The 14,150-nt window shown below is 30.2% G+C and overlaps 1 protein-coding gene across 6 annotated transcripts in view; it reads left to right on the top strand.

Moving 5' to 3' along the window:
* Positions 1-14,150, top strand: part of LOC129943074 (neurexin-1) — a 90,435-nt gene that overhangs the window by 58,300 nt on the left and 17,985 nt on the right. For 4 of the 6 annotated variants that reach the window (XM_056052290.1, XM_056052289.1, XM_056052287.1 and 1 more), the window contains exons 12-15: positions 34-418; positions 468-838; positions 912-1,032; positions 11,931-12,078. In XM_056052290.1, coding sequence (XP_055908265.1) covers positions 34-418; positions 468-838; positions 912-1,032; positions 11,931-12,078 — 1,025 coding nt within the window. The remainder of the gene's footprint in view (positions 1-33; positions 419-467; positions 839-911; positions 1,033-11,930; positions 12,079-14,150) is intronic. The other 2 variants (XM_056052288.1, XM_056052286.1) reach the window with 1 other exon arrangement.

Below are 14,150 nucleotides of genomic sequence, written 5' to 3'. Positions count from 1 at the left end.
ATCTTAAGAACTGTACATTTTTCTTCTTTGCAGGCTGTTCTTTTCGCGGTGGAGCTACTTAATGGTCATATCTACATTCATTTGGACCTCGGATCTGGAGCGGCGAAGGTACGAGCATCAAGGAGGAGGGTGGATGATGGAGACTGGCATGATTTGACTCTTCGCCGAAACGGAAGGGATGCAAAGGTTAGTGTTGATGGGGCATGGAACGAGTTTAGAACACCTGGAGAAGCAACAATACTGGAGCTGGATGGACCGATGTATGTCGGCGGGACTGGACCTATTTACAGCACAACTATTTGGCCATCGGCAATTTGGACAGCAACCTTGCGGCAAGGTTTTGTGGGATGTCTGAGAGACTTGGTTCTAACGGGAAAAGCTATAGATATTGCTGCCTTTGCTCGACAGCAGGATTCAGGTTTGCTATTGTTTTATAACGATTTTCCGATTTTTACTTTCGTATTTAGCTTCTGTGAAACCATCGTGTCATGTCCAAGCAAATGTTTGCACCGGAAATCCCTGTCAGAACGGAGGAACTTGTACTGAAGGATGGAATCGACCAATTTGCGATTGTTCGGCTACTCTTTACACCGGGCCCACTTGTGGAAGAGAATCGGCAACTTTGGCTTTTAATGGGAGCCAACACATGACTATTTGGTTGGGTAATGGCCAAGGTACAAAAACTCAAACTGAAGAGCTCATACTTCGGTTCAAGACTGCGCGCCCTGTAGGTCTTCTCTTGCTCACTAGTGCCGAGTCTAACTCGCCAGACCGATTAGAAATAGCTCTTGTTGCGGGACGAATTCGTGCCAGTGTACGTTTGAGTGATCGGGAAAAGGTAAATTCCTTCGAAATCGAAAGTGTCTCTTTTACAATAACCTCCACACAACATTATTTTATGTTTTCTATAGTATCTACTTGCGGGACAGTCTGTCTTGAATGATAACAACTGGCACACGATTCGTTTCTCGCGTAGAGCTTCCAATTTAAGGCTACAAGTTGACGGGGCTCCCCCCGTCAGGGGTATGTTATGTATGTATCAACAGCACTTATATTTGCCCTAATACGTGTCGTGACGTGTCGTTTTTTTAAGGAAAAAAATCAATAATAATCCGAAACTTAACTCATGTATCATTGATTAAGAATAAAAATCATTTCGGAACATTATTTTGTCTAAATTTTTAAAAAACTATTACCGCGCTGATCATAATGATGATATGATGAAAAATTTATTTTACAAACAAAAAATGTGTTTTGTTCACTGAAATTCCCAAAATCAAATACAAAAAAATAATATATCTCATTTACATTTATACATATAAAAATTTTTAACATCTATATGTGTGTTAATCAATATTATATATATTTATATATAATCAACTTTTGTAAAAAATTGTTTCCAAAAAAAGTACAATATTGTTTACATGTTTTTGGTTTTTAAATTTTTATTAAGTTTTTCATTTGGTTTGTTTCTTAGAAAATTATACAAAATTATTACATACTATATAATCATAAAGTTATTCCATTCAGTATACGGGAATTTGGATTTTTTGTAAATGTTAAGTTCTTGATTTGGTTTTTGGTTTATTTTTTAAATTATTTTCAAATTTCTTATGGAATTTTGTAACATATTGAAATATTTTTTATCCTATATACCAAAATTATTTGCTATTATTTTTAACATAATCGAATTGTAGGAAATTGAGTATATTACGTAACTTTTTTTTCAAAAAAAAAATAATATTTTTTCTCAAAAAAAAATATCTAAATGTCGTGTGTTTTCTGTGCGATAACATCCCTTGGATTTATATTTTCCTTACTTATTAAAATAACTTCCATTTATTATATCTTGGTTTGGCTATTTACTTTTTTAGTTTGAATAATAATTATATGTAAGCAGACTATACAATAGTTATTAATTTTGTTCCAATTATTTCAACAAAATTGTGCTTCTCTTACAACGAGATTTTGTATGTAACTCAACGATTTGTAATTTTAAGTTAAAAACGATATATTTCTCAATTAAAGAGGATGTTCTTTAATAAACTTTTAATAATAGGAACATGCTTACTACAAAATGGAAAGATTTTAGGTTAGAAAAAAACTCTTGAAAACGGTGAAAAAATGCAACGGACAGTGCCTCCATTTTAAAATCAATGAATAGATCTTTAAATGCATATTTTTTGGTAACGAAAAATCTTTTTTATTCATGTGCCGTATGTAATTCTGCCAATCATTAGAGAAAAGACAGATTTGGTTGTTCACCAAAAAAAACGATAAATATATTTCTTCTTCATTTCCTTGCAAATTCAACCAAATTCCAACGGTATCTATTTTTGTATTGATTATTCTTGCCCAAAAATTTGATATTTTATTTTTGTTTTGTCTTTTTTTGTTTTTAAAACTGTCAAATAACTCGATACTCGTTCGAAAGTAAACATTTTTTTGAAAACAAGTTGGTATAACCGGCATCCAATTCTATTTTCATACGTAGTACGATTTGAAAGTTGAATTTGAAATGAGTTTCGAATAGAATCAAAAGTAGAATCAAGTTAAATAGTAGGGCACCTGATTTTGAATCACAAAACTATAATTACAATCAACATCAGATCTTCAGCTTCGGTTTTCAAGATATTTAATCTTCAAATTGAAATGTTACCGTAAGATAAATAAATGTGTTATCGTAAGATAAATAAATGTGATTTAAAAATCTTTTTAGAGTCAGCCAAAAGTAGAGAGCCTTAAAATATATTATTTTATCAAACCTTTGGTTTGTTAAATACCACCAGAAAGTATTAAACATTTAATACGATTCAATTGGTATGTGCCTTTAGTTATAACGACTTAATTTAGAGTTTAAATTTGTTTTGAAGGACTAAAAAGTTTCAACAAAATGTATCGTTATAACCACTTTGGTAGAAGGAAAACCTTTACCTCTCTTGCGATTTTCTATAATCATTGAAAAAGTCTTCTTTAAGAGAACAAAATTAATCTAACAGAATACAAAATCTGCTGGACGCTTTCTTTTTTTCTTCATTTTTCACATTCACCACATTTTCATTACGAAAATAACATTTAAATTGTTAAATATTTTCAGGAATATATGTACATATAATATAAAGTAATGTTATTGCTAGAAGCTATTTATATGCCTTAATAATTTCTTTTTAAATTACACAGACCCCGCTTCTGTAAAATTTTGTTTTACCTGAGAAAACTTAAAGAATACTAATTACACAGCCTTCAAAATAATTTTCTGCTAAAAAGAATGATGTTTCTGATCTCTGAATAGTTATTCCGTATTTTTCAAATCGATAATAGTCAAAACGTTACTATCGTTATGGTCAATAATTTGCTTTGTAAATATTGTCTCGTCAACCTTTTTCAATACAAGATTGTTCACTACTCTGATACTGTAACTAAAATGTCAATAGCTTGTTCGATACCTTAAAAATGAAACCAAGTTTCTGAAACTTGTTATTTTTTCTATGGAAATTGTAAAAATAAGCCAGAAATGTGTTGTTACCAAATATACCAACTATTGTGTTTTTTTTATTTTTTGCCGCCGCCAACGATATTGTTAGAATTTCAAAATTTTAGCTATTAAGGTCTGATATTAAATTAAATTATATAAATTCATAGGTCAATAACACAAAATAAGTTGCAAGTTTATATGCAACTTATGGATGAGCATCATTTCTTGGCCAATGGGTATAAACCCAATTCCGTCCATTGAAAAACATAACTATTTGTAATTTATGATATTTCTTAACTTTTTCTTTGCCTTGAATATTAGAATATTGAATTTAACTTAAATTTGCTTATTTAACATTTCGCATCCTTTTGACGACATCATTTTGACGGTTATCGTCTTATGTAAACTGAGACTATAGTCAAAACTCTTTCGTCTGACGATAATTGTTTTATGGAATGACCCCCGCATTTTTCAAACGAATTTAAAAAAATAATATTAAGGATGAACAACTATAATATCTTGAAAGCGATTATGTTAATTGACTTTACGAACTTTGACGTTATACACAAAATTGATAATTTAGTTTTTCAAAATATTTATACAAAAACTATAAAAATACTATTTAACTAGTTTAAAGTCTCGAAAATCTCGACAGAAACTAAAATTTGTCAGTATATACTTTTGAAGTTTTTTAAGTGACAATTAGTTTTTTTAGAAACAAAATATTTATCGTATGGCTGTTCCTGGGGGGAATCAAAAAGAAAATAGTCTCCTTTTTATGATCGACTCCTGTTAATGGTGCACACGTGTACCTTTGTGTACATTTTTGAACCATCAAAAACCCTCGCAATCACTTAAAAAGCACAAGCTACTGAATTAACTTAAATGCATACATGTTTCCATTACAATAATTGTTTGGATCTCACAAAGTTATTTTGTTGAAATAATCTTAACATTTATTTTCTCTATTTCTTTTATTTTAAAACAAAATGATTTATTTTTTGTTTAAATAGTTTATGCTTTGTATGTAAAAAGCCGTTTAAGTTTAACCAATTCTTACAACAAAAAGTCTGTATTTGTTAAATATTAAAAAAAGTTAAATTTGTACTTACCTACCATTTTGTTTAATCATAGAAAATCATTATAAACATGTAAATTAACCCCCCAGAATTATTGACAATCCCTTTAAAATATTTTGTTTTCATAAGTATCTGTTGAATTTTTGTTTTATTTTAGAAAACAAATTAATATTCATATTTATATATTTAAAAATTTAAACGAGTTTCAAATAAGAAATATTACATTGAGAAATTATTGGAAAATTCTTTGGCAAAAACATCAAAATTATAAACAATAACAAAAATTCGGTACAGGGTGCTATTTGAAAATCGTGCATTCAAAAACAAACAAAAATATTCATAATTTTTATATTCAAAAACAGAACGAAAAAATACAAAAATCGACACGCAAAAGTTGCAACATTTTTTTTACGAATGATGATACTTCGAAAGAAAAAAAAAAATGTTACGAGCGTTAGGGCGCTGTTTTATTGCACCAAAAAATGAACGTTTTTATTTTTTAAAACTTTTTATTTGATTTGGTAGATTTTTTTCGAATATTTTTCGTTCGCATTTTTGAATTGTTTTGTTTATTATTATTATTTTTTAATTGTGTGTTTTCTTATAGGCATGCATTCAGAATATTTGCCTAAAGCTAGTGATTAAGTGAATGGAATTTAAAAATTGATTGAATTGCTTGGAGATTTAATTAGATGATAAATAGAATGGATTTTCAATGAACGCGTGGTTTGATTTAAATGGAAATTTGATATCATTTTATGTCTGTTTAGTGAAAACAAAAAAGAAACTAATTAGCGAAATTATTGTTAAAGTGAATGAAAAAACTATTTTTTTGAATGTAAATAGTTTGCAAGGAGCCTATAACAATTGATTAGTTTGACTGACTTTCGAAGTGCTATTAAAGACCTGCATGGCTTTTGAATCTTGATGCACAACTTCCTACTTACTTAATTTTTTTTAATTAATTTTTTCGAATTTTATTTATTTTTATTTGTGATTATTTTGGAAATTACAATGTTATTTGTACTCAAAAGTGAATAAAAACAACTGTTTTTAAATAAACTATAGCTGCTCATAAAAGTTTCGAATGTTTTTAATTAGGTTGATTTTTTACGAAATGTAGTCATATTTGTATACAGTGGAATCAACAAAAAATCTACGACACTTTGCCAATATCATATTGTTTTTAAACATAAGATATAATTGTAATCAAATTCAAATTTTGAGTTTTCAAAGTCTAACTCCACGGTTTTTTGAGAAATATATATTTGTACTTACATTTAATACGTTTTGCATACTTTTTTTTTCGGCCACATCACAAAGTAAAGCAAATATATTCTCTTTGAATACATTTTGTTGTACAGATGATCAAGACCTTTTAAAAAATCAAGTGGATATTTTTTGACTACAGTCCAAAATTTGTTTGACCCCAAATGCCTAACGAACAAATTAAAATTACACTTTTAACTGCAGTTACATTTTTTATTGCACATTGTGGCTTCATAGTAATTTGGTATGAACAAATCAGCAGAAGTTATTTTTTAATAATTCAAAGAAAACTGAAATAAAATAGATATTTAAAGAAAAATAACACGTTTTAGGCAACTAGTACAAATTTTTTTAAAATCGAATTAAAAGTTTTTCTTATAAAAAATAGTATCTACTGAATATATAAAAGTCAATTATTTACATGTTTAATATCATTATGAACGAATCTATATAAATACTAGCTGACCCGACAAACGTTGTTCTGTAACCTAAATCATTTCTATAGAATATTTTGATAGAAATACAAAACTTATTGTAAGTGTGTCAGGATGTGGTATATAAATGGGAGAAGTATAGAGCACTGTAAACGGTGACAAAATATTAAAATAACAAACAACCAAACAATTTTTTAAAAAGTAGGTATAAAAATCCACCTAGTCCTGCCGAATCTGCAAGCATGATGTGGTCATAAATGGTTCTTTGTTCTTCATTCATTAGTAGGAAATTGTGCGCGACAATCGCTGCCATTTCTACAGTTTTGTATTGTAGTTCACGATTTAATTCAGTATCTACTATAAATCAGATGCATTTCGATTTAGTGAATGCATACCGGAATGACTGAGTGGTAATTTGGCAATGATAATGCAAAGCTCCTCAATAGCAATCAATGCTTCATTGTACATAGCATCACTGAGATGCTGATGCAATTAAATTATAGCACTTAGCCATATAAAAAATAGATAAAAACCTATTCTCAGACCTAACAAATGTATTTTAAAAAATTCACTGAAATTGGTTACGCCGCCGTTTCGGAGGAGTATGACAAATAACACTGTGACAGGAAAATTTTATATATTAGACTTGTTCAAATAAAAAAAAAAACTTGTATCTCTTGTTAAAAAAATCACTTTTTTAGTTTTGAACTTTAATGGCAATGTGCAAATTAGAAAACATTTTAAGTTAGGAAAAATTACATAATCTGCATCAACGTACCTGAACCTTACTGAGTATAAGATTTAAAAAGGTTATGTCTACCTATTTTAACTTAGGATAAGTTTCAAATAAAATGATGTTTATTACCTTTTTCCTTAAAATTAGTATTTCAGAATCGTATGAAAGCTTCTGAGTGAAGTCGAACTATTAACAGAGTGTATTTAAATAGAAAATTATATTAGATTTGACAGCCATCCAAGCAAAACGTCGACTGATGTTCACATTACAAAAATCTTTCACCAATGCGCATGGTGTTGAAAATACGCCATTCCAATCTAAAAATCTCAATTATAATTTATTTGAAATTGCTCACCGTTTCAAAGAACATGTGTATTCTATACACTTATGTAAAAAATGCATATACATTTGTATTTCAACCCATACTTATATTAGTTTATACATGTATGTGTATACATACAATACATACTTATATAATGTCCATTATAATTTTATACGGAGCTGGTTGAAATCAATATTCAAAAGTGTTTTATCCACAAAACTTGATAGTCCTTTGTAAATAAATTGACAATTACTGTTAATTGATTAGGAATTGTAATTCAAAGTAACACATTGACATTTATTTCAATCAATCAAAAATCTTTAAATTGTATTTTATATGTACAACTGAATTGAAACCTACATACTTTTTAAAAATATAAATAAATTATAAAAATTTGAACTTGAACTCAAATTTAATACCTATGATTGTATTGAAGGCTGTCTCAAAAACACTTAGCAACACGAGCATTAAAATATCACTTTATTGTGTACACTTGATGAATTATGTTGTCAACAACTTATAGCAAAGCTATCAACTCATAAAAATTGTATGCATGTATTTTAAACCACAAAACCTTATTAGGGTCAAAATAGCTCTTCAGTGACCTTTTCAGATAGACTATTAACATTTAAAGCTTACAGCTCAATAAACAAATAATGAGCAGCCAAAAGGATTCAATTTTCCAATGCCACTAAATTATAGGAGTAAATCATCTATCGCATTTTTTTATTTTCCTTACACATTTCAATATGTATCGGCTACATATGGGATTTTAAAAGTAAACATTTTGCTCACATCAATGCATATTCAAAATTTCATAGAAAATTAAGTTTTAATAAATAGAAACAGCTCTACTATCTTAGCAATGCAAAAAAAAGTTCTTTTAAGATAACATATTTTTTTTCAATTTTAATGTGAAGTGTGTTGTCATTATAAATAATTCGTTTTTTATTAATAAGCATTTGATTATTTCTATCCGAGACATTGGATGAATTTCTTTTTGAAGATTAATATATGCACATATTAATCAAATTATAAGGTCCTTTAGACTGTTCTTAAGGTTATCAATTGATTTAACGTTTATGTGTTCATTTTCTCCTGAGAAATATAAATAGTAAGTTAGGTTAGGTTAGGTTGAGGTGGCTGTCCAAGATGGAAACAAAAACACTTAGGCCAGTTTAATGGCCCATTGTGATACCACATGAATGTTGAGGCTTCCTCCTAAGTTCGATGGAACCAGTTTAAGTCCCTTACGAAACGTGAGAGGCTGATTATGCTGATATGATTTAGATAGTTTAGTTTGTTAAAGAAGAATTCTCCTAGGTAATTCTTGCGTTTTTGAGCTAGAGCAGGGCATGTACAGAAAAGGTGACGAACTGTTTCCTCCTCTTCCTCATCCATACAGCTCCTGCAAGTCATTTGAGAATACGCCTAGCCGAGTAGCGTGCTTTCCTATTAGACAGTGACAGGTTACACTGTACCGTTCCTGGCGAGTTCATCTATCTTACATAGTAACCTGGAATGTCTCTATGGCCCGGCACCAAGCAAAGGTGAATATAAAATTGTTGTGCCATCTTTATTATAGATGATCGACAGTTATGGACTGTTAGAGAGAGTGTAGAGACAGAGTCCAGTGATTTGGTAGCAGATTGACTATCTGAGAAAATACGGATATCAGATGTTGATATCACGTTTTCTTTAAGCCAGGATAAGACTTCTTTTATCACCAAAAGTTCCACCTGGAACACGTTTCAATGATTGGGAAAGCGGAATGAAAGACTTAATTTCAGTCGTTCAGAGTCTTCACCTCCACCTACCCTTTCTTTTGTTTTTGAACCATCTGTATAAAAATGGATTGACCCATCTTCCAGGAATGTCCTATCCTCCCAGAAAGATCTGGGAGGTATAGGAATCTTGAAATTTCTTTCGAATTGCAGTTAGGGGATGGTGTAGTCTGTGTGCTTTGGAATTGATTCTAAGTACCTAAGAATTACGGAGTGCCACAGATGGGATCGTGCGAAGCGATCCGCTTATACATAGGCTAGCTGAACATTGGACTTTATTTAATTTATCCTGGTTTATTCCTTTCTCTAAAGCAGTCCTCCATACTGCAACACCGTACGTTAAAATCGGTCTGATTACCGATGTGTATAGCCAATATTATATATTCTGAGTTGTAAGCCCCATTTATTACCAACAGCTTTTTTGCAAGAAAAGAGAGCTACAGTAGCTTATTTGACTCTTTCCTGTACTAATAATTTGAAAGACATTAACATGTTTTTTTCCGATTTTGGATAAAGGTAAAAACAGTATTTGAAAGTAAAAAATAAAAGGATTCTTGTTGGAAAATAGTTTGATTATAATGGTTTGCAAAAAGGAAACATTTCACTTAGGTGGAATCGTGATAATTATTTGTGATGAAAGATCTATATAATTATAAAATATTAATTAGTTCATGAAAGAGAAGTTGTCATATTAATAAGAGTTTCCCTCGAAATCATTTATAAAGATTTTGTTTAACAAAAACTGTCGTTGAACGATGGTTAATTTATGAAACATTATTAACATTTTCATTGGTTCAACGGAATTTCAATTGATAGAATAAAAATAAAAAATTAAATTTTAGTGGCGATTAAGAAAGAAAATGTTGATTTAGACATCAATAACATTTTCATTTCATTTTCGTTTATTACGTATTTTTATATACTAAAGAATAAAAAAAATAGGTGGCGCTACAGTCCGTTGAAAGCTAGGGCCTAGTGGCCTACAACTCTCAACCAATCATGTGTGTGAGTGATGTTTGTCAGGGGTGAATGGGACCTACAGTTTAAAGACTATTCCGAACAGCTTATTTGAGAAAGCACTTTTCATGGCAAGAATTATTCTTGGAGGATTTGCCAATTCCTTGCACAACCTTAGAATTTAAAACATTATTTTTACCGCTTATAGTTTACAATATAACCTTCTAAAACGTACCATCAGAACTTTGAAGTTTATTTGGTAAAATTCTGGAATGTTTAATTTTATTATAACATTCTTATGTTTAAAATAAACTTTTATAATCATACTAGCTTTTACCCGCGACCTCGTCCGCATTAGATACTTTTTTTGGATAGTGGTATGGAAAAAGCTGAGCTGCCCTTTTTTGTACGTATGTTTGAATTGTGCTCGCTCAGTATCTAAAAGTCTTCGTGCCTGTCTTTCAACTTCAGTTTTAGCGGCTCTTTGAGTTGCGTGACGCTCAGCGTCTAAAAGACGTCGAAGAGTAAATCATTAAGTATTAAAGAAACAATTAAATTTACACGACAAATAAAATATTTGCAGGATTTATCTGTAATTTGCATGCGTCCGACAACGGCTTAAGCCATCACGTGTGTGCCGTGTTCCGTGTTCCTCTCGCACCAATTGTATCCAAATATAATCCAACTATAATCAGCGATCAGATTCCCTGGAAAGTAATTTTTCCCATGGGAATGAGTTTTTTCCCGAAGGCAAAAATAACTCATGTTCTCAAACTATCTCCTTACCAAATTTAACTAAAATCTGTTCAGTAGTTTAGGTGTAAAAGCAATCGGCTCAGCAAAATTTAGCCATGGGAATGCGCAATTTTCCCGGGGTAAAAAGTAGCCTTTGTCTTTTTTCTGGTATCAAAATATCTTCATACCAAATTTTATGCAAATTGGTTCGAATTTTATTCAAACAAATATACTGACACTACTTATTCAATTAAGACGTTAAGAAAAATGAACAACTGACTAATTCATCAATACGAGTATTCTTGAAAATAATTTTCCTTCTTTGAAACGGTGTCAAAAAGCTTTAAGTTGCTTATATAAAGTAAAATGTTAAAATAAAAACATTTTAAAAGGTTAACCACTCTTAGGCTTCCATGAAACTTTGTTACTCCTGCCGTGCGTCGCGTCGATCGTCGTCAAAAAAATATCAATCTATTGTTTATTTTTCATTATATTTTTTTATATATTTATTTTGTGTTTCTCTTTTTTGCTGCTTCTTGCATGAGCTTTTTTTTTGGCTTAAAAATTTAATTATTGGATCTATAACTAACCAAATGGCATTGACTTGACTTCAAATTTAATGTCAATTTCCATTTATTTTAATTAATTTAATTTCTTGATAATAGCAAAACTATTCACACACATCGTATTACCCCTTTAAAAAAATTGTTTTATTGAGATCGCGCAGTTATTTTTTTTTAATAAGAACTAAAAAATATAAACAAAATAAAAACCGAATATATTTCAATAAGACAATCACTTATTCCCCCATTTCCATTTAATATATTGCAGAGCACATTTTTTAAAACTTTCGTTTATATATAATAAAAAAAATATATTTCTTTCTTATTTTATTTGTTTTCTTTAAATTTTTTTACAAATCAATAAATTTAGAAGAAAAAAATCCTTAAAATTACAAAAATCTCACTTGTTGTTTACTTATATTTAACAAAAAAAAAGTATATAATCTGGTACTGCTTGCCTGAGTCTATATAAATATTCGTATAAATATGTAATTCACAACTAAGTGAAGATCTAGTGCATTCACGTGTGGATGTTTTTGCGTGGAAGTGGTTTATCATTGTAGTATTTATTCTCAGCCGAAACCATTTTGGGACGACACAGTACGATGGAAATAAGATCGATTCATCTGGGAGGACTTTTCCATGCTGAAGAGGAAATTCAAATGACATCGACAGTGTCAAACTTTGTGGGACAAATGCAGGGATTTGTTTACAATGGTCATAGGTAAGGATAAACAAAATGGTTGTTAGCTTTTCTTAAACAATGCATGTTCAGTATAATAATTTACTCCAATTTACTATTAAATTATACCTTAAAATGTATTATTTTGAGATTGTATTGCAAAGGGACTTAATTTGGTTAAGAATTTAATTAATTAAAAAATTAACTTAAATTCGACTTTGAGAGGTTGATTTATATTTAAACACGACTTATAACAAAGGACTAAAATAAATTTTGTATTTTGGTTTTTAAATACACTTTTCTAAAGCAGATTCAAGGAGAAGGGGTTATCCATTTTGCAGTTTCAAAAGTAAACGTTAATAAAACACATATACAATATTTTTTTTATAATATTTCTTCCTTATTAAAAAGTTTGAACGTTGAAATTATGTGTGAAATACTAAATCATTTAAATGTCCACAACGCGAAATTTAAGAAGCACTGATTCTTTAAGGGTAATATTCGACCACTTTTTGACACACATTGAGCGGTTTCATTACTTGACAAATGTTAGTTTTTAAGTACTCAAGAGTTAAAGGTTTATCTGCATAAACATGGTATTTCGCGTAGCCCCACAAAAAAGTCCCGCAGTGTCAAATCGCATGATCGGAGTCAGGAAATGTCTCTTGCAACTAAGACATATTCGCTCAAGTTGTGTGGCATGTGTCACCTTCTTGTTGAAACCACATATTCTCTAAATCGTGTTCATCAATAGCAGGAAAAAAAAGTGGGTTATAATACGAGCATAAGGCTTTGAATTGACAGTGACAGTCGTTTTTAAAGAAGTAAGTTCCAATCACATCTCCTAACCAAAGCGCGCACCAAACAACGACTTTTTGTGGATCTAATGGCATCTCTTTAACAATTGCGGATCCAGATGGGGGTCGAAGGGGTCATGACCCCTCCTTGGAAGATAATTTGTTGGTATTTTTGTAGGAATTACCTTCAATTCAAAACTAACCGTATTGAGTCAATGGATATGACCCCTTTTATATTTTGAATTATTTATTTTTTGTATATGGAAGCAAAATTTGTATTTTACTTTCTAAAACTTTGTTGCTAAAAGTACCACTTTTAACTGAGGGCTGGACCAAGAACATAATACGAATCTGACATTCAGCCCTACTCCAAAAACTTAACAAAAATTCATCAAATTTTGACCAATGGACGATCCAGGGGGGTCATAGGAGCCATAAAGCTTATTCAGTTATGTTGTGTAAGTAAAGATTTGTTAGTAATTTAACGACATTTACCAAGAAGCGGTTTGTTGTCAAAAACAACTAAAATTTTTGTAACTTGAGTAATGCTTCAAATTATTTTCATAAAATTTGTTTCCAAGAAAAAATTCAGATTTTTCCAGAAGAAGCCTTAAATAAGAGATCTTCAATTTTATATTAAGTTCCCTTTAAATTCCTGAAACTAGCCTTCAAGTACAAATTATTTTTTGTATGCAAAATAGTGAACATTGAAGTGATTTTTACTTTCGACACATAGGAACTATGTACATATATGGCAAGTATTGCATCCGTAAAAAACTTCGAATCAAACATGACATTACGATGCTAGAAAAGTCAAAAAAAGTGGGTCTCCCATTCCATCCGTCTGTCTGTCTGACCTGGCCACTGAAGCATAAACCACTGTGCCAAATGAAACTAAGCTTAAGGCGTTTTTTTTATGTTTTAATACTTAAAATAACAGAAATCCCCATACAAATTTTTTGGAGTAAATTCGAAAATTCGATTTTTTTCAGAAATGAACCGATAGGTTTTTTAAAACTTTCTCTAATGTTTTTTCTAAATTCAGCATCTTTTTACAAGAAAAACATATTTTGGTATTGCTCCAGAAGGGTATCCCTTAAAGAGCCCTTATTTTGTTTTGAAATTTTCTCAAGAACTTAATCAGATTTCAATAATCTTGCCTTTCAATGCCAGCTCTTGTCGATGGTCAAATTTTCAGATTGATGACGATTTTTGATGATCGAAAATGTCATTATTTTTTTTAATGGCATTTCAATTTCTGAGATTTTTTTTGCAGGAATTGCAAAATTGATTTTCTATTGAATTAAACTTTTAAGG

Source organism: Eupeodes corollae, chromosome 1 (genome assembly GCF_945859685.1).
Source record: "Eupeodes corollae chromosome 1, idEupCoro1.1, whole genome shotgun sequence".
Taxonomy (NCBI): Eukaryota; Metazoa; Arthropoda; class Insecta; order Diptera; family Syrphidae; genus Eupeodes; species Eupeodes corollae.
Note: the sequence above shows the minus strand (reverse complement) of the source record. Positions and strands in the feature narration are given on the sequence as shown.